The 24,360-nt window shown below is 37.3% G+C and overlaps 1 protein-coding gene and 1 long non-coding RNA gene across 3 annotated transcripts in view; one reads left to right on the top strand and one right to left on the bottom strand.

Moving 5' to 3' along the window:
• LOC125240813 (MFS-type transporter SLC18B1-like) overlaps positions 1-23,837 on the bottom strand; it is a 37,270-nt gene extending 13,433 nt beyond the window's left edge. Inside the window, exons 1-3 of one of the 2 annotated variants that reach the window (XM_048148937.1) lie at positions 23,373-23,837; positions 20,888-21,128; positions 968-1,041 (exon numbers count right to left, since the gene is read on the bottom strand). In XM_048148937.1, coding sequence (XP_048004894.1) covers positions 968-1,041; positions 20,888-21,128; positions 23,373-23,638 — 581 coding nt within the window. In that variant the 5' untranslated portion in view covers positions 23,639-23,837. Of the gene's footprint in view, positions 1-967; positions 1,042-20,887; positions 21,129-22,837; positions 22,900-23,372 lie in introns of those variants that run through there. The other variant, XM_048148938.1, reaches the window with a different exon arrangement.
• On the top strand, positions 13,477-16,612 carry LOC125240815. The gene is made up of 4 exons (XR_007178673.1): positions 13,477-13,983; positions 14,432-14,561; positions 15,007-15,143; positions 15,594-16,612. It is a non-coding gene; the product is annotated as an uncharacterized LOC125240815 (long non-coding RNA).
• Positions 23,838-24,360: the final 523 nt, after the last annotated feature.

The raw sequence follows: 24,360 nt of genomic DNA on the forward strand, positions 1-24,360 counted from the left end.
GACCATAGCTGGGCACCGTTAATAAAATAGTTAACTTCGATAATCGTTAATCCGGCCGTTACTTAAAAAGTTAACTTCGTTAATCGTTAAAGCGATACATTTCGGTAGATTTAACGGAAGTTAAAGTTAATCGATAATCCGTAACACGTCATAAAAATAGGACTCCACTGTAGGTATTATGTATTTCTATTTACTAAGTATCCACCAAAAACCATTAAAACCTGTGACACCATTCGGTAAAAAACCGAAATGTAATAATTACGGTCTCTTCGGGCTTTACCGCCGTTGGTTGGGTAAATCCTAGGTTTTACTTCGGATTGGTAATTATTGGGTCATTCATGCGGTCGCGATCGTGGTGCGTCGGTTCTTTAGATTGAGATGACAACTCGATGTTGTGGGCCACGATAACTTGGTAGAGTAATCTAAGGCCCGCGCCGGACTCTAACTCGATGCGTCGGTTGCGCGATTTGTCTGTCATGTCTGATGATTGCACTCTATTCCCAGGTTAGTGATCGATCTAGCACGCCTAATAAGATTTCGAAGATCTCGAATAAGTGATCTAAAGTCGCCAATTGGTCTTTAGACTGTTTATAACCGACGGATCTGCTTTTACCGATAAAACCTAGGTTTTTCCGTACTATGTGCTTTTACAGTAGCAGTAAGAACGTGGTTTTCGCGGCGCAGCGAGCCGCTTGGGGTGCTGGATTAACGATTAACGAACTCTATGAAATTTAACGGAAGTTAACGAATCCGTTAACATTTTTTAAAGTTAACTTAAAAGTTAATCCGTTAATCGAAATATTAACTTCGTGAATTAACGATTAACGGATTAACGAGTTAATGCCCAGCTATGCTTTTGACCACGATCACACCTGATGGTAAGTGATGATGCGGTCTACGGCGGATCACGATAACCTATGAGATACTTATTGACTTTAAGAAATTTAAGAAATATCTCCAGACTTACCCAAACAAAACATTACAGAAGCCGGCGACGAACATCCCCGCCGTGAACATGAACTTCGCTCCCACTATCGGCAGCTGCAATCATTCAACACTCGCTAATGAGCCTTGCTCAAACAAACTAAACTTACCACGAACTTTGCACGGAAAACGTCTATTACTGACATTGTATTGGAAGGGTACAAAGGTAAATGATCAAACCAAATGTGTTCGATTTTCTCTGCCGAATGTTAAACCAATCGATACAAAAATACTTTTGAATGATGAATGCTTAGAGATGGTAGATACAACACTGTTTCTTGGTTTAACATTGGACAAAAATCTACAATGGAGTCCTCATATAAGGAAACTAGCAAGCAAATTAAGTTCAGCCGCATACGCCGTTAGGAGAATCAGGCAACTGACTAATGTTGAGACAGCTCGCCTAGTGTATCATAGTTATTTTCACAGTGTAATGTCATACGGTATTCTGGTTTGGGGCAAAGCAGCTGACATACAGACTATCTTTGTATTACAAAAGAGAGCCATTCGTTCTGTTTACAACTTAGGAACACGTGAATCAGTAAGAAAACTCTTCAAAGAAATTAATATCTTAACTGTAGCTTCCCAATACATTTATGATAGTATAATTTATGTTGTTAAGAATTTAGACTGTTTCACTAAGAATTCAGATATCCATAATTATAACACTAGAAACAAAAATAAGCTTGCCATAAAGAAGTTTCGTGTCCGTAAAGTACAGAAGTCATTTGTTGGGCAATGCATTCATTTTTATAATAAGTTACCTGACACTGCTTTGAGTTTACCCCTCCCAGCTCTTAAGAACTACTTAAAAAAACCGGCCAAGAGCGTGTCGGGCCACGCTCAGTGTAGGGTTCCGTAGTTTTCCGTATTTTTCTCAAAAAGTACTGAACCTATCAAGTTCAAAACAATTTTCCTAGAAAGTCTTTATAAAGTTCTACTTTTGTGATTTTTTTCATATTTTTTAAACTTATGGTTCAAAAGTTAGAGGGGGGGGGACGCACTTAATTTTCTTTTAGGTGCGATTATTTCCGAGAATATTAATATTATCAAAAAACGATCTTAGTAAACCCTTACTCATTTTTAAATACCTATCCAACAATATATCACACGTTGGGGTTGGAATAAAAAAAAATATCAGCCCCCACTTTACATGTAGGGGGGGTACCCTAATAAAACATTTTTTTCCATTTTTTATTTTTGCACTTTGTTGGCGTGATTGATATACATATTGGTACCAAATTTCAGCTTTCTAGTGCTAACGGTTACTGAGATTATCCGCGGACGGACGGACGGACGGACGGACAGACAGACATGGCGAAATTATAAGGGTTCCTAGTTGACTACGGAACCCTAAAAATCATTGATGTTAAAGGCTTATTACAGAGTCGAGGACTATTTGACAGACAAACATACATGGCCCGAACCAGAAACTACAAAAAACGAATAGCAATTAAAATAATTGTATTATGTATAGAGGACACAGTTCAGATAAGAAAGCACATCAAATATTTTATATTTTATGTTGTGTAGGTAAATTACATATTTAATGATATTGAGATTCATATTATCTTTTTTCTTCTGTGACAATTTGATATGTTTTCTCTGAAGAAGAACGACCCCACTGAGCATGAAACTTACAATAACTTGCAGTAAGTTTACATACCTCACATTTGTAAGTTTAGAATGTAAGGTCGGAGAAATATGACAACAACATTCAACTTATTGGTAATTTGAAACTTTCAGAAAATTAGTAGTGCTATATTATTGTAACATGACAAATGAAAACTAATATTATAATATTGCAAGGATGTTTTGATCACAAGTTATTTAAATGTTCATTTATTACATTGCTGCAACAAGGTATTAGCTATATTACATATGCAACGTTACAGCAACATTAACTTTTAAACATCAAGTTTTCAATGTTACTTAAATGTCTAAACTTAAAGTTTCCCAAATGTTCAAAATCAATATTACTGCAATTGACCACTTGAAATATTGGTTTTATGCAGTTGCTGCAATATCACAAATTAAGATTACTTCAATAAAACCTTTTGATATAACCGGTATATTTATTTTGTAACATTACAGGTAATTATAAATACAATGTCACAGCAATTGTTTTTTTTTAAGAATTAATTTCTCAATGTTGCACCAATTTTAAATAATAACGTTTATTAAACATTTAACATCAATATTACAGTCATTGACCGTTTTAAATATATTTTTTATAATTTTGCTGCGTTATCACAAATTGATATTTCCTTTAATGAATCTATTTTAGAATCTATAAATATTACCCGTATCAAAATAGCATAACATCAGGGCAAATTATAAACACAATAGATGTTTTAAGCTAAGTATATTAGATTTTTCAGATTGTTTTTTTACTGCTCGGTGGGTAGGTATTAAGGGTAAGTTACATCAAGGACGAATTTCATTTCGAAACCCCTATACGTTTTGAAAGACCTATGTTGGATATCCAACGACTCCATCACGAACCACTCAATAGATTCATCCCACAGAATTTAGTTCTGTGATTCATCCCCAGCATGCAGTTTACTAGTCTCACGCGGCCCGTCCGCGCGGATCGCGACCAATTTATATGATGATGTTGTCGTCCGCGCGGACCCGGTCCATGCCACTCTAAGTCTAAACCGCTCCCTGAAGTTAACAGTGTTAACTTAACACATAAATCCAGTGCGGATCGCTCCGCGCGGTCGGCCCGCGTGACGTAAAACCAGCCTAATCCGAGGGTGAAGCTAGGAACATACTACGCGGACGTCCGTCGTAAATCGACCGCGGACGGGAATCTGGACAATGAAATTACACATAACCGTGCAAACTATCGGTCGACGGACGTGGACGTGGCCTTGAGCGCATGGACGTCCGATCGAAATCTGGCTCGCTGGATGTTTTGTTCCGTGCACACTGATCGGTCGCGGTCGCGGTCGATTTACGACGGACGTCCGCGTAGTATGTTCCTAGCTTGACGCTGTAGGTACGAGTATAACGACGTTAGTGCGTTTTCACATTATCCATTCCGATATCGGATGTATTGAACCGCTATTCCATTCATTACTGGCGACATCTTGGATTTTTTCCATTAAAATCCTTCCGACATCCGATATTCGGATCGGATAATGTGAAAACGGCCTTACGTGTGCTCCCTGGCAGGCATTAAGTATAGTCGAGCGATAAACGATGATGTTTTTTATCATTTATCGCGCGACCATACTTGCCTCCCCACCATAGCGGCGTGTACATCAGTGGGGTTCGGGCCAAGCCACGTACAGACCACATAATATTATATATTATATTGTGGAACTGGTAAAGCTAGGAACATATTATGGCTCTCTACCGCGGACGCGATCTGGATAAAGCTAGGAACATACTACGCGGACGTCCGTCGTAAATCGACCGCGACCGCGACCGATCAGTGTGCACGGAACAAAACATCCAGATTTCGATCGGACGTCCATGCGCTCAAGGCCACGTCCACGTCCGTCGACCGATAGTTTGCTGGGTGAGGTGTATATTCATTGTCCAGATCCTCGTCCGCGGTCGATTTACGACGGACGTCCGCGTAGTGTGTTCCTAGCTTCATGAATATACACTGAAGCTAGGAGCATACTACGCGGACGTCCGTCGTAAATCGACCGCGACCGCGACCGATCAGTGTGCACGGTCACCAAAACATCCAGCGAGCCAGATTTCGATCGGACGTCCATGCGCTCAATGCCATGTCCACGTCCGTCGACCGATAGTTTGCACGGTTAAGTGTATATTCATTGTGCAGTCCAGATCCCCGTCCGCGGTCGATTTACGACGGACGTCCGCGTAGTATGTTCCTAGATTGAATTGTGCAAACTATCGGTTGTCGGTCGTGCACGTGCGATCGCGGACGTCAGCGCAATATATTCCTAGCTTCATTGTGTGATGGCGTTCCCTTAGGGCCACTTGTACCACCTGCTTAAGTCAAGGTTAGTGGACTGTCAAATTCCATATAAAATGGTGGGTTAAGGTTAACCTCGGATTTTCGGTGGTGCAAGTGACCCTTACTGTCATTTAGGTTCAGGTTCCCAATAGTCGGCACTCTTATAAGATGGTGAAGTGTAATGTTCAGGCCTGGCTAATCAGAACAACAACAGTGTTTCCAATAGGATTTATTAAGACAACACAGAGCTATACACAAGTTTAGACGTTTAGAATATGAATTTATATTTTCGTTAGTCAGACACACAAACACTGCTTATTCAAGAACAACTACGAACAATATATCTAATCTTATAATTAAATCTTAAAACCCTAAAGACTAAAACTAACACAAGCAGGTTATAACTAAATATAAAAAACCCCCCTCAGATCCCCTGCCTCTGGCATAGACCCAAGAATGCTTGCGGCGTTTCCCCTTTGCACCGCCAGACTCAACCTCTGAGCAAAGAAGGAACCGGCTCTTTGGTCCCCGAGACACCAATAAGGCGTTCCGACACCTTTTTAATAAAATTTTTGGACAACTTTAGAAAAATAGTCTTTATGTATTAATGTAGTCTAGTAACACTAATGCCATAGGTGAGTGGTATATCTTGTACACTGTCTTTGCTTACACTGAACTGCACTTTCACTATTGGACGTGATGGTAGCGGGTGTACCAAAGACAGTATTATAGTTGAGATTTTATTTGTTGAATTTATTTAGTCTTCACATTAACAACTCTTTCTCTAAGGCCCACATGCCCTTATAAATTTATATAGATCCTGTGGTTGAACAATGATGGTACTGAATTTGAAGTCTTCTGTTTGTGATGGTTCTACCTGATTATTACAAATATACTCTTGCCAGGGAGGCTCACTCAACTTTTCTTTCATACATTCCGGCAGCCGCAAGTCCTGGCTTAGAGTTTGATGACCGTCTCCCTGCACAATAGAACTCAAAGTTGCATGCAGTCCGTTGACAGGTTGATGACAGTGCAGAGCCTTCTGTACTTGTACTTTTATAATTATGTGCTCTTGCTTCTGTCTCAGAACTTGCTTCCTTCAAATGATGGGAGGATCCACTGCAAAATAGAAGAGGTAGATTAAGTAACAATAAATAATTATTATATTATTAGACCTGTGGCCCGTCTTTCGAGAAACGGGCCCCTGTGCCCTGTTTATCAAAACTTACAAGTCTACAAGTTCACAAGTTACACATTACAAGCAAATTTTCACAAGTACGTGTAAATTGCGTTTATCAAAAAAAATTACAAGATTTGTAAAATTACACACTTGTAAATTTTTAATTGTAAATTCTAAAATCAAATTCATGTACTCGTACCGCTACCATATTCTTTCCCCGTCATGTCACTTTTTTTTGTTTTTAAGTGGTTGTAGTCTAGTTAAATACATGGCTGAATAGTATATATAACGTCTGTGCCTGACATATCAAAAAAAATACGAATTCCCTTGTGTGAAGAGAACGAAACAAAACGAAAGAACGTGTATCGTACGAAATTTTCCTGCACATGGCCATTTACATTTTTGACATAGTCACGTATGAGCTTAATTGATATAATTCGACAAATTCTATTCGTTACAAGCGGATTTTTTTAATGAGGTTTTCACATCACTCTAGGGAAAGTTGAACTTTTCCTTCAAGGACTTCATGTTGTCAGTATAAAATATTAACAAAACGAAAAAAGTTTGTACATAATATAAAGTATAAAAAAGTGTCGGTTAGGTGCGTATTTATTACATTTATTATACATTTATTTATTTATTTAAACTTTCTTGCACAAACAAAACAAAAATGTACAAATGGCGGACTTAATGCCTAACGGCTCTACCAGTCAACCATCACTCATAAGTGATGTGGAAATCTGCACATGGTAGCAAAATTATTTCCACCTTGTGTTAACTCTTGAATCCCTCGCTATGCTCAGGATTCAATTTACGCTCTCGCTGTGAATATGTAATTTTGCTCCCTTCTAACATTATCCACTATATTTATTAGTATGAACATGACTCTTATAAATCTAAGTTCCGTGGCCACTCGAATGATTTAGCCACAATTTGAAAGAAAATCTAATTAAAAACACCAACCAACCGACACTTGTGAACTTGTAATACAGAATAGAGAGTCTCCGGACACTCTAAGGTTTTTGAGTCATTTTTTACAAGTTGTAACTTACAAGTAATATTTTGATAAACAAAATCACGAATACACGTGTAAAAATATACTTGTAAAATTAAAAACGTCACTTGTAACTTGTAGTCTACAAGTGAAGTTTTGATAAACACATTCTTGTAATAATGAATATTTTTATAGGCAAAATGCTTGTAATACAAGGCTTGTAAGTTTTGATAAACAGGGCACTGGTATTTAGCAATATAAACAATTCATACTAAAAGAAAGAATATGGTTTATACTTACGTACGGTTTTCTTTGGTGGACAAACAACAGGTGTTTCTTTAGCTTTCCAGAATGGTGAATTTACCAATACTGAAACAAGTCTTCTTCTTGTTCTTTGATTCTTTCCACTTCATGTAGGGCTAGGGTCGGCTATCCTAATTCTACGGCGCCAGGACGCTCTGTTCTGGGTTGTCGGGTCGGGCAGGTTTTCCTCTCAGGACATCAAAGAGAATTTATAGGCCGGCAACAGACAGTCATAAAAATGCATAATCTTAGAAAAGATTTGTATGCAAACTGACAATTCAAACTGACACTGACAGATCTGTATAATCACTACATTTTGAGTTACGTTTTGATCCACATAAAATTTCATAATATATTTTAAAAAGTATTTTTGTGTCATTAATAATTGTTGTAGAAAGAATATACATTTAAAGTGAATCGATACTAAATACAATGTGATGGTAAAATATGCACTTTAAATACTTTTTAACTTTCTAGAGTGTAAAATCTGAAAATGAGTTACATGGTTTCACATATTCCGTCAATCGAAACGAAACGTCAAGGAGTTTTTGTTATGCTGACAGCACCGACAGCACTGTAACGTAATTATAGCACGACCAGTGTTACACTGGTCAAAAAGAGAAATAAAAAAACAAAGTGTGATGTAAAGCTGCATTTTTGGTATGTTATTTGGGGTCCTTGGAGGAATGTAGGACTATATTTTGCAAGCAAAAAAATGGTGTGCTAACTTCGTAATTTAAAAAAAAAAGTAAAAAAATCAGACTTTTTTTGGTATTTGCCGTTCTATTAAAAAACTATGCATTTTTGGTCAAAAGTTGCTTTGTAATGTTGAAAGCGCATTAAATTCCAAACAGATTGACATCTTTTTTATCACTGTCCGTCAAATATTTTTTGAGATATGAAGCGTCAAAAAAGAGCATTTTTCCCCTTTCTATGAAAATATTCGTTTTGCTAATATTTTGAGACAGATATCAGCAAAACAGCTCAGGCTATTACATAAATTGTAAAATAAAAATGTAGAAAATTTCACTAGCTTTCATGTAAGACCAAAAGTGTGCCAGTTATTTAAAAAAATAGGATTATATCGTAAGTCTAGTATAACTGGATCAGAAATAATCGGTGGATGGTAATGGCCAAATGGGATAGTTTACATATATTTACAGGAGGTGTAGCGGAGAATGAATTATTATTATTTGGGGGCTGTTCAAGTATTACTCAGACACATATTTGCGTATAACAAATCAACATTTATTTAGTCAGTTTACGGTCAAAAAGACCTCCTTGGCGGAAAAAAATATTTACGAGTAGAAAACCCTAATTAATTGAATCAGATTGTTCTGAAATTGTTCTTGTACGGACTGGTTTTTAAAGCATATCACTGAGGGTCAATAACATCGATGCAATCTCACGAGCGTTGTCGTGGACGTGCCCGAATCATAGTATTCTCCATTTCACGAAATATCAGTACGTAGTATGTGTTGTATTGCACGCGCAGGTCTTTCACCGCCGCGCAGGTGTAGTCGGACCATAACTCGACAGTATACACGCTTGTACAAAAACTGAGGAACAGCTGTCTTTTTACGCTGTCACTAGTTCACTACATTTGGCGAATCTTGTAGCCAACATGTTTGCCCTTACTGCGGTGGCTCGCCTCTGCCTTTCTATGTCCTCCTGGTCTTTTAAACTGGACAAGATGTGACCAAGATATTTGACTTCGTGTACTCTCCGCAATTGAACTCCATCAAGCAAAAGAGGTGGTACATATGTGTGGGCATATGTGCTGCCTCCATGAGCATAAATTCAGACTTGTCCGGATTGTATCTCATGTTATGCTGGCTGGCGTATCTCTCGCATTCTGCAAGTATCTTATTACGCATAGCTCCCACAGATGGTGCTAGTAGGACCATATCGTCTGCATATACGATGTGATTTATCATTTGCCCATTTATGGAGCAGCCAACCTCGGTACTGGTCAAAGCCTGCGAAAGCCCATCCATGTACACGCTGAAGAGAGCCGGAGACATACTGCCTCCTTGTCTCACGCCACAGTTTAGCCCGCTGGCTGTGGACAGAGTTGACTTCCATCTTACTACGTTCTTCTGCTGGGAATACCACTTCTCCAGTATCTTAATAATTGGCGTGGGCGCTTTCCGTTCCCGTAGTTTATTCCACAGCAATTGGTGGTCAAATGCAACTCAAGTGGACTTTCTATCACTACAGGAGTTGTGCCATCAAGATGCAGAACCAGGACCCTCAAAAAGGAAAAAGTAAAATGTAACTAATTCTGTTTTATTTTTCTAATTTCCTAAACTTCAAAATTTTACTGTATTTTATTTCTTCATTAGTAATAGTCAAATCGATGCAAAGTTAGCTTAGACAATTTTTTCAGATAAACGGATATCAAAGAAAGTAAGATCGAATAGATAGCACTTTCATTACTTTCAACCTAAAACTTTTAGCGTAAACTATTTTATACCTTAACCAATCTACCAGGCTTCTCTATTTATAATTTTTTTTTGTTTACCAAAGTAACCATTCGTCTTACTGACCTTTATTTGCACTAAAACTAAAGCAAAATAAATTTTATACAATGTTATATTGCAATGTTATAACATATCATGAAGTATTTTGCAGATATTTGTCCAAAAATATTGGCAAAACGCTACATTTTATAAATGCGTCAAAAATTAACCTTTTTTGACGCTTCATATCTCGAAAACTATTTGACGGACATTGATAAAAAAGATGTCGAACTGTTTAAAATTTAATGCGCTTTCAACATTACAAAACAACTTTTGACCAAAAACGCATAGTTTTTTAATAAAAAATAAAAACCAAAAAAAGTCCGATTTTTTTACTTTTTTTTTTTAATTACGAAGTTAGCACACTTTTTTTTTGCTTGCAAAATATAGTCTTACATTCCCCCAAGGACTTCAAATAACGTACCAAAAATCCAGCTTTACATCACACTTTGTTTTTTTAGCCGATTTTCATGTAAGATTTGACCGGTGTATGTTGTCAGTTCAGAGATTTTTCTCCGATTTGCTGAGAATTTGAGCCTCTAGCGGAGATCAGATACAATCGGAAAATTTCGGAGATTATGAAAAGGTCTCTAATTTTTTGAAGTTAAACCGCTCGGTAAACCTGAATGCATGAATTAAAGATATCAAAATATTCTCAATGTTCTGTGCATTTCTGATATAAAAGCGTTAAGTAATTAAAAGTATTAATTCACTATAAACATTTTTTTTTGTTTAAAGACGGTCAACCAAATCTCGGCAGTAAAAAAGCCGGCAAATTAGAAAAATGTATCCTAAACATTGAAGTTGGATGAACGGAATCATCGAGGAGCCATAACACTTAAATTGACCGTCTCGAAAGCCTGCTGGCGTCCACCGTCTGAAAAATTCATAATCTGAATTTGGATTTGTATGACAGATCTAGTGCAAGGATTTCCATACAATTCGCAACTGTCCGTGTTATTTTTTAATATTATGTTTTTTTTTCAGATCGATCTGACAGATTGCGAATAATATGAATTTTCATTGCACTCGATCTGATTTCATTTTTTTTATACTACGTCGGTGGCAAACAAGCATACGGTCCGCCTGATGGAAAGTGGTTACCGTAACCTATGGACGCCTGCAACTCAAAGAGTGTCACATGCGCGTTGCCACCCCATTAGAAACTTTTGTACACTCCCCTTTGCTGTGTTAAGTATAAGTACACAGCAAAAAGGAGTGCACAAGTTCAAAGGAGGGTTTGGGTTGCCAACGACTCAAAAGACAATAGACGGAACAAATTATTTCCTTAAGTCCTCCCGTGGTCAGCACCCCGCACCCTCGTTGAGCTCTGGGAGCCTTACTCACCGGCAGGAACACAACACTATGAGTAGGGTCTAGTGCTATTTGGCTGCGGTCTTCTGTTAGGCGGAGGTACTTCCCCAGTTGGGCTCTGCTCTAGCTTCGAGCGAAACGATATCCGTGTGCCCTACCACAGAAAGCGGAATATCATTCGCTATGCCCTACCTCCTAGCGCTAATATTATGATTTTTTAAGATTATGAAATGAAGACTGTATGCATAACTGACAGTTCAAACGTACACTGACAGATTTGTCAGTGTCAGCATACAAATCTTTTTTCAGATTATGATTTTTTCAGACTGTCTCTTTCAGACTCTGTTGCCGTTCTTAGTGCCCTTAGTGGATGCCAGGCTTAAGGCGGAATCGAACTGTGTCGAATCGAGTTCTCATATGCGATTCGACGCGTCGCTGATGGACGCTGTTTAATAAGAAATGCATATGAGAGATCGCTCACGAAGCAACGCAACTTTTCATACAAATACGTAAGTTGCCGAGCAACTTCGACGACCGTGGGCGAGCCGCGCACCCTTAACAGATATGTTGTAAATAAAAATAAAAAAATTCAGCTCTGTAGGTGACGCATTCATAGCACAGGCACTAGTTTTCATGTAAAACCAATTAAACTTGAACTCATTATTTTTATGACTTAGATACTACAGTGACAGCTTAAAAAAACTACTTGCTAGAAATCTGCCTATTCAGCTGCATGTATAAATTAAGGCACACCACGCCACAGTGTGGAAAAAAAGGTTTATATGCAACCTTTTTTTTTTGTATGCAACCTGTCAGTTCAATCTGAAAATTCTGTCAGTATGAACTGACAGGTTGGATGCAAATCTTTTTAAGATTATGAATTTCTCAGAGTGTCTATGGCGTGCCTAAGACTAGGGAATGCAATAACCAACCAAATTTCATAACCGGTTACAATTTTTTATTATGTGAAGAATAACATTAAGTGTTCACATAAAAAAAAAAACACTCACGATATTTTGTACCCATAGGAACTTGAAAATATTATAGAGAATAGAGAATTTATTTGCATACCTCATTCATTCTGTACACCCATAGGCCCACATACATATGTACATACATGGACCCTGATACGGGTGTAGCAAAGTGTAAATGTGTCACTTATTAATATAAATATCTAGGTGACCGAGCTTCGCTTGGTTCTGTTTCGTATCATTGACATGTGTCGCCATCTAGTTCAAAAATGAATAGTACCTACATCGAGCGAAAGAATTCTCAGCCTTAACAACACAACTACTCCACACGAGATGGCGCGCGTTTCGCCATTAAAACTCAAATAGTGTATTTTTCTATTCATTTTAGCCTTGACCTGTGTCGCCATCTAGTGTTTGCAATAAATAGTACTTACATCGACCGAAAGAATTCTGTCTTAACAGTACAACTACTGCACATGAGATGGCGCGCGAAGAAAACGCATGAAAACTCGAAAATTCGCGTTTTCCGGACCTAAGGATAAGTTAGACCGATTTTTCACCCCCAAAAACCCCCACATAACAAATTTCAGCGAAATCTTTAGAGCGGTTTCCGAGATCGTCAGTATAAATAAATATATAAATACAAGAATTGTTCGTTTAAAAGTATAAGATTGTATTATATTCCATGTACGGGCAGAAAGTTTCAATTTCTAACTAAACGTAATGTACTCGTATAGCCTTCCCATCAGTTGCTCATACCAAGCGCCCCAGTCTTATAAGATGTGCTTGAATTTGATATAATTATTATTGTTGCACAGCTCAGCACATAATATGTGCAGTGCAGTGCATTCCAACTTTCATTATCATTTAATATGTTATCTTTTATTCGAGATACCGTTAGTACAAACTCCGTGTTAAAAAAAAATTGAATAAAGAATAAATATGGAAAAATTATAAGTATCAAAACTATTTGTCAGTTATTTCTTAATTGCATTGCATGCATATTTTACGTAACGTACTTCTTTAAATATACTTACTAATAAATGAGACTAATTACTAGGAAATCAAATCAAAATAGACAATTTCGTATTAAATACATATTAAATACCACACAAATAAATGAAATAAATACCTCGTTCTCAAAGTATTGCTTTTATAAAATTTTGTAAGGATTGTAGCGAAAACGAAAAAGTAGCGGTAAAACATTTAAGTTGGTAACCCTGACGCCCCTTGTGACGCCACGACAAGCGAGCTGCGAGTACGCCACCAGTCCGCCATCTTTCTTACCTTTTTGATTGTTGACTTGTAAATTTTGTAATTAGTTTTTGCCGACGTCCACCGTGCCGTTTTTTAAGTAATTTTTGGTATTTTACAAATTGTGTTACTTTAGTGGACACGTGGAGACATGGACGCTGACTGTTGGAAGAATTCTTCAATTCAGACTGGCGCAAAGAGCTATCAGGGCGCGATGCCAGGAATTTCATTGCGAGACAGAATTCGAAATGAGGATATTCGCCAACGCAATAAAGTTACCGACATTGCAAAAAGGATTAACTCAAGTGGGAATGGACCGGCTATATTTTTCGCAGAGATGACGATCAATGGGGTCGCCTAGTATTGCTGTGGAGACCTAGCCTGGGTGGCCGAGGTGGCGGGAAACCACGAGCAGATGGTCGGATGACATCAAAAAACGGCAGGGCCCACCTGGCACTGGCACAGAACCGCCACATATAGAACGGAGTGGAAACCCACGGAATGCAGACCAGGATCATATAGTAAGTATTTTGTTTCTTAAGTTTTGTATGGATTCTTTGAATGAAATGAGTTCTATCGAGTTAACTGCACTTTGCGTTAGGCGTCCATGTGTTTTATTCTTAGCGCCAGGCAGGCAAGCATGGGATGGCCTAATGTTTTATCATTTATCGCACGACCATGTTTGCCTGCCAGTTCTGGTTATTTATTGATTTAGGTCGAGTTTGTTTGTTTGGTTTAGTTTTTAGTTATTTAAGAAATAAAATGCCCTAGGTATGCTGATCTAGGCGCAACCGTAGGAGTGAAGAATCTAACGTTATCCTGTTAATTAGATTATATGAGATAGATTAGATATAGAATAAATTTTATGGTATGAGGAGAAAACCATTCAAATCTAATTGAAACTAACTACTTCTACTTGTGTAAATATATTAATGATGCTGATTTATTCAACTAATTTTATGTTTTCAGCTTTAGGTATGAGTTTGTTACTTTTGCTCATAATAACATGGAGTATGTCACAGCTGCTCCACGGGCTGCATTGAAGGGCAACAGGAGCGAAAATGGAAAGGAGCTCCCCCTTTCAATTAGAGAATCTTAGGTAATATACTATTGTTCTTTATTTGCATACCATATAATTTTTACAATATGTACATATTTGGACCCTGAAAAGGGTATAGCAAAAATCTCTTACTAGTTTGTGTTATTAACTAGATTTATAGTATAAAAATTGAGGTTCCACTCTCAACTGTTTCCTCCTCTAAAACTTAATCAATCAGGATGAAATTTGAGGATTTGAATGATAATGAAATAATCTGTGTCGTACCGTTTGGTTTTTTTTGGCTAATTGTTGACCCATTTTGACTATCCTACGACAGTCCGACACATATATAAACGATAATAAATATAATAATCTGTGTTGAAAAAACCAGGAGGAAATAGTCGAGAGCTTTTGTATGGAGAATTGACCCCTGCTGTAGTAAATCGCCCGTTTCTGCTGAAGTAATTATGGATTGAATAACACTGACTCTCTTTTCTCTTTTTAGGATATGCTAAGGCAAACAGAAGGAGGCAAGGAACGGGACTGCATCAATTGCTGTTGGGAACCAATCTTGTGGGATGACTTCTGGACAGGGAAAAACAATTTCATCATCTACCCTAATACTGACGAATGTTCTAAAACGTAAGTACTTATGAACCCTTCATAAAGGGCAATGTCCATCTTTTATTACAAGCTTTTATTCAACTTGCCTTGTTAGTGTGTTAGTTTGGGTCAAAACGTAGAAGCTAAATTTGACCCACTTCCCGGTTTCCGATTGAGCTGAAATTTTGCATGCATATGTAAATCATGTGACAATGCAATATTATGGTATCATGGAGCTGATCTGATGATGGAGCAGAAAGGTGGTCATAGGAACTTTGTTATGAAACGTCGTATCCCCATTGAGTAAAAGGGGTTTTTAGAAACATCTCGGAGAGCAGTAGACAACTGTTGAAAGAAAGGTACAGTCGGCAATAAAAAAGCTTGTGCCAAAAAAGACGTTTTTGCAAAAGACTTATTCATATGCGTTTAGTCCAAATTGATTTAAAATAATATATCTAAAGGTTTCCTAACATTTTATAAATTTTACAGGTGCTGTAAGGCAGACATTTCCAAATGTAACGGAGGAAAGTTTCGAGACATGTAATGGTTTCAACACGCTGCTGAGACCCAACTCAAGAGACGTCAGTTTGTACTGTTTTGTCCATTCTCTATTGGGCATGCTTGTATGGAGAGGTATATATATTGGAGTACAGACATGGTGTTTGGTATGAGTATTATATACATCCTCTTGAGTCAAAGAGGACCGGTAGCCACTTTGAACTCCGTGTCCGAAAGGGTCAAAGTATGGAGCTCCCGGTACTCAGAAAAAAATTCTGGCCTATTAGTTTTGAACTTTCGAGTCAAGTTTGGTGTCATTTTTATGTAAACTGTTCGCTTCATTTTTAAATTGAAGAAGATTAAAAATCACAGTAATATTATTAAGGCAAAAGTTTGTGAGCATACTGTGTTTGTTACTTCCTCACGCCACGCCCAAGTGCCTTAACAAATATTATTTATAAAATTAAGTATGGAGGAAGTAAGATATACCCTAAGTTAACACGTCGCTTCTTCTTGATCGTGGGTAACACTCGGGGCGCAGTATAATGATTATTAAAAATCTTTATGCTGTCCCCTATGCTGCGATGGCGATCGTTGCAGTACTTTCAATATTTTTTTTACATCAAATATTAGAATCATCAAAGATTACTAATAAAATAGGCTTTTTAAAAATATTTTTTAAAAATCATGATTAGTATAAAAATATGGAAATATGAGGATTTGTTTGCATTTCGTGGCTACTAAAAATTCATTATATTAAATATTGTGCTATATTTTGCTATGGAACCCTAAAAAAGTAGTTACATAAAACTGACACTAAAATTGACTCAAAAGCTCAAACTAATCGGCCAGAATTTTTTTCTGAGCAGCAGGAGCTCCATACTTTGACCCCCTCTCCCCCCTTCGGACACGGAGTTCAAAGTGGCTACCGGTCTTGTTTGACTCGGGAGGACGTGTATAATACCCATACCAAACGCCAATGCCCTACTCAAAAATTCACCTTTTCCCAATAGAGAATGGACTGTGTTAGACAGACGACAGTGCATGTTACACGGTAAATTTTACTAGAAGACCAAATTTATAAGTTCCTTAGTTATTCTATTTTTAACTAAATAAGTTCTTGTACTATAAGCAATCGGAATAGGCAGAGTAGATATATTTATTTTTAAACGAAATGACTTCCTTGCGATAGTATTTTTTCAGTACAGATGGTGTTTTTTTTTACGCACTAGTGCGAGAAGTGGTTCATTATACGCCAGGTCTAAACTTCGGAGGCTCATCTGTACTGAAAAACGTCGTACGATACACGTGCGAAAAGGAAATTCGTAACTCGTGTCGATTTAAAACACTCCCTTCGGTCGTGTTTTAATTTATCGCTACTCGTTTCGAACTTCCTTTTTTACGCACTTGTATCGTAATGTACTATTTTGCCATATTGGAATCTTTCGCTTGCTCGAGTATCAATATTGGCACGTGCAGTTAAACAATAACTTTGCCCCCTTGTAAAACAATTAACTATTTTTTCAGTACAGATGGTGGTTTTTTTACGCACTAGTGCGAGAAGTGGTTCATTATATGCCAGGTCGAAACTTCGGACTCCGAAGTCTCGTTCGGAGGCTCATCTGTACTGAAAAACGTCGTAAGATACTATTTTAACAGCCTATATTGTGTCCCACAGCTGAGCAAAGGCCTCCCTAGCACACTCAACGAAGCCTACCTCATCGGAATTAATTCGTGTATAAGCGAATTTTGGTATAATTGTAGGGAATGGTGTCTTAATCCACATTCTCAAAGTACTCGGGGGTTTGGGTGGAGATAACGGGTAGAGGGGGAGTGGAAAAAGTCCCTTTTTTTAGTTTTTCGTGAATACTTCTTAAACTGTGCCACGTAGCAAAAAATGTTTCAAGACACAAGTAATCTTCAGAAAATTCTCTACAAAGAAAAATATGTTCACTTTTTATCTGGGATCATGAAATATGGATAGGAAAAGATGGACAGGGAAGATTTTTTTTTATAATGCAAGTGTGATGAAAAACATTGTGCGTTACTCGGGAAGTATGAATATTACTAACTCGACTCTTTAAATCGCTCCAGCAAGCCAACTTACTCTCGTTAGTACAATTTACTATTATTGTCCGTCTTTTCCCCTCCATACTACCATTACCACCCCGACCCAAGAGTACTTTGAGTACGTGAATTAAGACACCATTCTCTACAACTATGCCAAAATTCGCTTATACACGAATTATTTCCCCCGACAGGCAGTTAAAAGTTGGGCGTGCTACCCTGTTTTCCGCCACTCGTCACGGTTTTTAAATTTCTTTAATTAACTATTTATCTGTTAAAAAGTTAGTGGACATTAGTTTAACGTTTTTTTTTAATATTTTATTTTCGAGTTAGGTCAGTTTGCAGTGTATTTTGACCTATTTAGAACTATATTAATAGGCTAGTTTCCTACTAGTCAAATCAGCTTCTTTTTATGAACTGTCAAAACGATTTGCTAATATGGAATTACTATGAAATACTGAGGAGTGACGTCACGGTCAATTCATTTACTTTATATCTTTCTCTTTGACTTATTAAATAAAAATTGTGTTTAAAAATAACTACTGTCCATATTTTTCTTCTAATTATGTGGTGCTTTATTTCGTGCACTGCATAAAATATTTTATTTTAACTATAGGAAACTAGCCTATTACGGTAGGTTCCCGGGACGTTAGTTACGCAAAAAAAAATGTCGTAAGGAAATCTACTTTTTATATGTTCTACCAAGTGTAGGTAAATGTACTCTGCCTATTCCGATCACTGACTATAAAGCTTATTAAAACTCCATCGAGACTAGACTTCAATTTAAAGTGTACCCAGGTATTGGCTGTTGTATTTATTTATATCTGAATGTTTTTCATGTTATGTAATGTAAATGTTTATCATGTATTTCAGTCTGAAAGTTTAAACATATTATTATGTATATTTCATGTGCTGTGGCTAGTGACGTGTATAAGAGCCCTTGTCGCCTACTTGCTGAATAAATGTTTGTATTTTGTATTTATGATTTAAAAAACATGTTTTCATGAAAACTTATGTGCGTATTAGTTAAGAGGAAACAGGAATAGTAATTTCTTCATACAAATATTCTCGACTGTATCTTTCATTGGTTTTTTTTAAGTTAGAGCTTGGTTTTTAGTGCATTCCACGAGAATATCCTTTACGAAATACGTATATAAGGCAGCTATTCCAATCAAGTCAGTGAAGCTCGAGAAAATACTCTTAAGTCATGAAAGATGGTCAGGCACAAAATCGCTTTCTTAGCGTTGTCAGAAGTATTAGAATAATTGTATTTTGTACAGGACATTCTCGTGGAATGCCCCTTTTACCAATACTTCATATTGTGTCTGACTGTTTTGCTTCTTTTGATTTTATTTTGACACAGCTGCAAAGATAGGCGTGGTACCTATTCAAATCTGACATCGACTGTCCAAAAAACTAAACAGTCCGACACAGACAATCATTATCATCCAGATTTAAACATTTGATTACGATTGGTTAGGTTTTGGAGAACGAAACAGTGGAGAACAAAACCTTGATTTTTTCGATTTTTTAGGCACTAAATAATAGTAGTAGTATTCACGCACACTGTTTTAAAATGTGTTTGTGTGTATTATAGTAGATATGTCATTGTCAATTCAAATATGTAACACCATTAGTATAAATAAGTATTATCATTGTACATTAGTATGGTGCTGGTTTGGTCTGAAGGGTTAAAAGAAAAAAATGAAATAAATTATGTTGGCTGTATATCCATGTTTTTGTTTTATAAACATCAATGATTTTTGTGTGTGGTATTTTTAAAGTTTGACTTTATTTGTTTCTAGTTATTAAGCTGCACACGAACAGCAGCGAGCCTGGGCGAGCCCGCCCGCCCGCCCAGGCTCGCTGCGGTCCGCACGCAGCTCGCAGAGCACCTTGCGTGCATTTGTATTTGCGACGTCCTATCAACCACAAAAATTAATTTCCCTGCAATATCCCTATGAAATGTTGTGCGAACGATTCACGAGTTACTTTCTCATGACGTGCAATTAGCAAGTTCTAGCAATATTATTTTTTGACTAAACTAGTAAGTTGCCAGTGATTTATTGACACAACATACCAAATGGGACGTATTATTAAGCAATAATATAATTTATTGAAATTAATTTCCATAGAGTACCTAGTCTGTTCATATTCTTTGATGAATACTTTTGCATGTTAAATTGTATCTTGTTATTTAATGCATGTTAATTATAAGATGTAATGTTTTGAAAAGAAGTTGCCCGCCGAGTTTCTTGCCGGTCCCATAGTGGATACCCCCCTCCCAACTGAGGGGGGACTGAAATCTTCTCGAGGCTGAGGCGTAGGGTTAGAGCCGGCGTAGCTTTCTTTGACGTTCATATGCGCATTGTAATATGCCTACTTGAAAAATAAATATTTCATTTTCATTTTCATTTTCATTTCATTTCATTTTCAATGTTTGCGTGTTCCTAAACAAAATTAACCACAGTGTCGCATAAGCATACGAGTAATAAGGACGTTAGGTAATTCGTATAAAGAATAGAACAAAAGTCGTCCTTTTGGTAAGCGACGACATGGTTACTCTTTATTTGAAAACGACACATTTCTTCTAGAGAAACGACGCGGATATTTTTCTTTCGATCCCATGTCTATTCTCGCATGTATATAAATGGCCAAAAAACGGAACTTACTTAGTCTTCAATTAATCGATTCAATAAAGTAGTGTTAAAGATTAAAATACTTATAAATAAAATACCTACCTTGTTCTTTATAAATATCATTTCTTGTAAAATTATATTGAAACTTATAGCCAAGATCAAAATGGGTAATTTTGGTGGTTTTTATCCCAGTGGTTTTTATCTTCTATTTTTAAATTTTCAACATTTTTTGCTTTATTTGTATCTAATTTGGAATGCTTCGCTTAGTGGCTTATTATTATTACTAATGCAATGGGTACTATTTTGTCGACAATTTATGTTTTAACTTTTATTCTATGAGTATTGATAACAACTTTACCTCTTATTTTTTACACAAAATATTATTTATTAGTACCTACTCTCATGTAAAAACGTAGTTTTTTAATGCACTTTGCTCTTACCTCCTAAGTCCCAATGTCCTATAAGAAAAATTATATCAACATTTGGACTTTAATGAAATCAATACTAGAAAAAATATCCCGGGACGTAGGAGGTTAAAAACCTCAATTCGAGACTAGGTAATTCGAAAATAATACTTACGCATTTTCCCATAAACGGCGAAGTTACGAACATAACTATAGCATAAAAGCTGAAGACGAGTCCGCAGACTGTGTCCGAGAGGCCCTTGGCCTTGGCCTCGCCGGGGAAGAAGGGCGCCATGACGCTGATGGAGCAGAAGCTCATGAAGTCCACCAGCGCCAGTGACGCCAGCGTCAGCCGCTGCCGCCGAGTCAGCCGCCGCATGGCGCCCGGCCGTGGCCGAGTTTGCGTCCGCACTAGTCTGAAAACATTATTTATTACATTATTACAATGTTGACGTGTTGAGTTCGGGAGAAAATGACGTCAGCACCGAAGACATATTTTCGTTACTGTAGTGTTTATGGGTGTATGGAAAGTTCTCAAAATGCGGAAATGTCATTCTTTAGAATTCCTAGACACCCAGAAAAGTAAGTGGTTGTTATATATTTGCAGTGTTAGGTACATTATTGCTTGTAAATGGCTTTTAAAGCTAGAATGTCAACCAATTGGAACCTTAGGCCACTGTAAGACTATGTCATAGTGACGTTATAATTCCGATTGTAAGAAATCTTTTACTGATTGTTATTTTGACATGGTTGTAGAGTGACCTAGGGTTCCAATTGGTTGACTGTACATCATCTATGCCCTACATCACAGTGCCTTAGTGTAAACTGTAATGCTGTGTCACTTTTAGATTTTTTGATCTGTGGCTACAATTTTTACTCGATAATTTCTTGCAGAAAATGGCATCCAATGTGTGAAGAAAGTGAAAAGCGCATCAAAATGGTTACTTATTAGAAAATAAAATTACATATATTAATATACCTAGTTAGGTACATACACGTTCCGTGACGTTTAAATTGAATAACGTAATAAAAACAAATGTATTTGCTATGGGCAGTATACTTCCGACTACTGTAGAATATTGTGTTCGAACTTGGAGTACATTTTAAAACATCACCCTCGCTCCACAAAACCTTTATGGGGCTTTAGGTTGATAAGGGTAACCGCACTGTGTAGCATGCAGGGGTGTTGTTATGGTAATAAAACTAATAAATTGACGACTACAGTCGCCAGCAATATCATGTCACTATTCGAAGGTCGCAAACGTGGTATGTAACATATTGGTGACTGTATATACATATGTATGTATATGGATTAAGGTACAGCGGGGAAAATCTCGACTGGGGGGCCATTGTAACGGATCCATTTTTTTCCATTCTTACACTATGATGTTGACTTCTACATGTATCCACTGAACACGCCTACCATTATAAACGGTAGACACTCTATTTAATAATGCAAACATTGTAAAACATGGAAAAAATGGACCAGTTACATTTGTCCCCCAGTCGGGATTTGCCCCGCTGTACCTTACCTAACAAATACCTACATAACAAATAGGTTATCGTTTGACTACCTACAACTTTATCACATATTTCATAAAGTACCGCGAAAATTAGCACTTTTCATGCTGAAATAACAATTCTAACACGTAGGTATGTTACCTTAAGGTAACTAATAAGTATGTTCCCTAAAAATCAAGTAACATTAAACGAAGCCCCCAGGCACATCGGAGTAGCGCGGCTTGATTTGTCGATGAAACCTAGAATTCTCAATATGCTCAATTGTATCCAATTAGGCAAAACAATGAGTATCGAGTCCTAAGAGACGTAGTTGTTTTGATTCCTGCTTGTTAACGAACAAGCTTATAGTATATGCTACAAATGTATAGTATATACCTACTAAAATAATCACCGATATCTACGAGTGTATAATAACTATTAAGCAATAACCTACAGTAGACGAACGATTTTAGTCACACAGGTAATAATATCAATATTGATGTTCTACGTAAGAGGACCTTCTACTAATTTATTGTTTAACTGTTATCTTACAGATATCAGTGTGCTCACAGACACGTGCGATAATAAGAGCAAGGAGCATTTAACTTCTGTTACCTAGATATACCTAGTTTTATATGTAGGTGATATTGATTTTTACACTGCAGAACAAAACACAATTCGCGATAAATCGATTCACGCTACATGTTTGGCTTCTCACGTGGCCAAAACAACGTATGCAACTGCATTAAATTATCAACGCACGTTTATAGCAAACATTTACGAGAGTCGTTACGTAGCTCCAATTCTAGCTTCAAATGTTATAAATATGAAGAGTTAGGAAATAATAAATTAATAGAGGATTTCTTTCACAAAATCAGATGCATTTTCCAGCTTAAAGTAGAAAGGCTAAACTGGTCACTAAATCATATTATCTAAACCCCAGCGTTTACACAATCCACTTAAAAATTAGGTACTACCCATCAGGGTTGTTTGGCTATCAACAAGTCAAAGACCTGCAGGCCTGCACTTGGGTATTTGAGGGAGGCTGATGTTAATATATGTTTTGAAGCCTACTAATTAGAGCAGCTAACTGCTAATAACACTTAGTAATGAATTATTGCCACAAATTGTGAGTAATGTGTAAAAGAGCATTAATTTACCTTTCTCGTAATATTCTAATGTCGGAGCTGACGTCGTCCGGCGGGGCGGCCGACCAGGACTGCGCTCTGCGGCGCCCCGCGGCCGGCGGCGACACTCGGCGCCGCTCCCACATGCTGACCGCCACTTCGGAAGACTTCATCGAATCGGCGGCAGAACCCAACGTGTTGGTTGACGATCCTTTACCACTACGCATACCACCATCGTTTTTATCGGCACTTCTAGTTCGCTCTATTAATGGTGACCTCTCGTCAGGTTTGTTATCCATTTCGAAAACGTTCGTCTCGATTCGAGAGTGATCACACAATACCGGAAAGTGAATTTATGGAGCGTAAGAAATGTAATGGCAGGCAAATTGTAAACAAATCACGTTATCAGTGTCAATATACCGAGTGGCTAGGGTTGCACGCGGGCGCGTTGCTCGGCTGGCGCTGGCGTACCTATCAATACGTATCGATATCTTATCGCGTGTAAATAGGAGCCGTAAGTTTCCGAAAGAAGTGGAACACTTGTTGTATTCCAGTGTTGAGGAAACATTACACAAAACATTTGCGTTCTACCCACATTTTGATTCGATTTATAAAAACTATCGATTTTTTTGTCCTACATTTCAAAACATTGATAAAGCTTTTCCTTGGGTAACATAAATAACGTATGTATTTCCCATATAGAGGTATAGTAGACGTACACCCCGCTCAAATCAGAATTTTCTAAGGCAAAAATATTTTTTCAGTAATATCTAATTCTAGAATAAAAGAATAATGCTGAGGGCATTTTAAACAAATTCTACTATGTACCTACATAATAGAACCGGAAACTGATTAAACGAGTAGTCAATACCGAACGTCCAATTTGTGTTGCTCGTATTTCAGAAATACGAGTAGGTAGCATTTCTCATTTTGCACATATTGTCGAGTAATGAAAAAACCAGCCCTCGATTCGCTCCAAATACAAGTAGTCCAAATACGATAATCATCTCGACGTTAGACA

The sequence above is a fragment of the Leguminivora glycinivorella genome, chromosome Z (assembly GCF_023078275.1).
Source record: "Leguminivora glycinivorella isolate SPB_JAAS2020 chromosome Z, LegGlyc_1.1, whole genome shotgun sequence".
In the NCBI taxonomy this organism is placed as follows: Eukaryota; Metazoa; Arthropoda; class Insecta; order Lepidoptera; family Tortricidae; genus Leguminivora; species Leguminivora glycinivorella.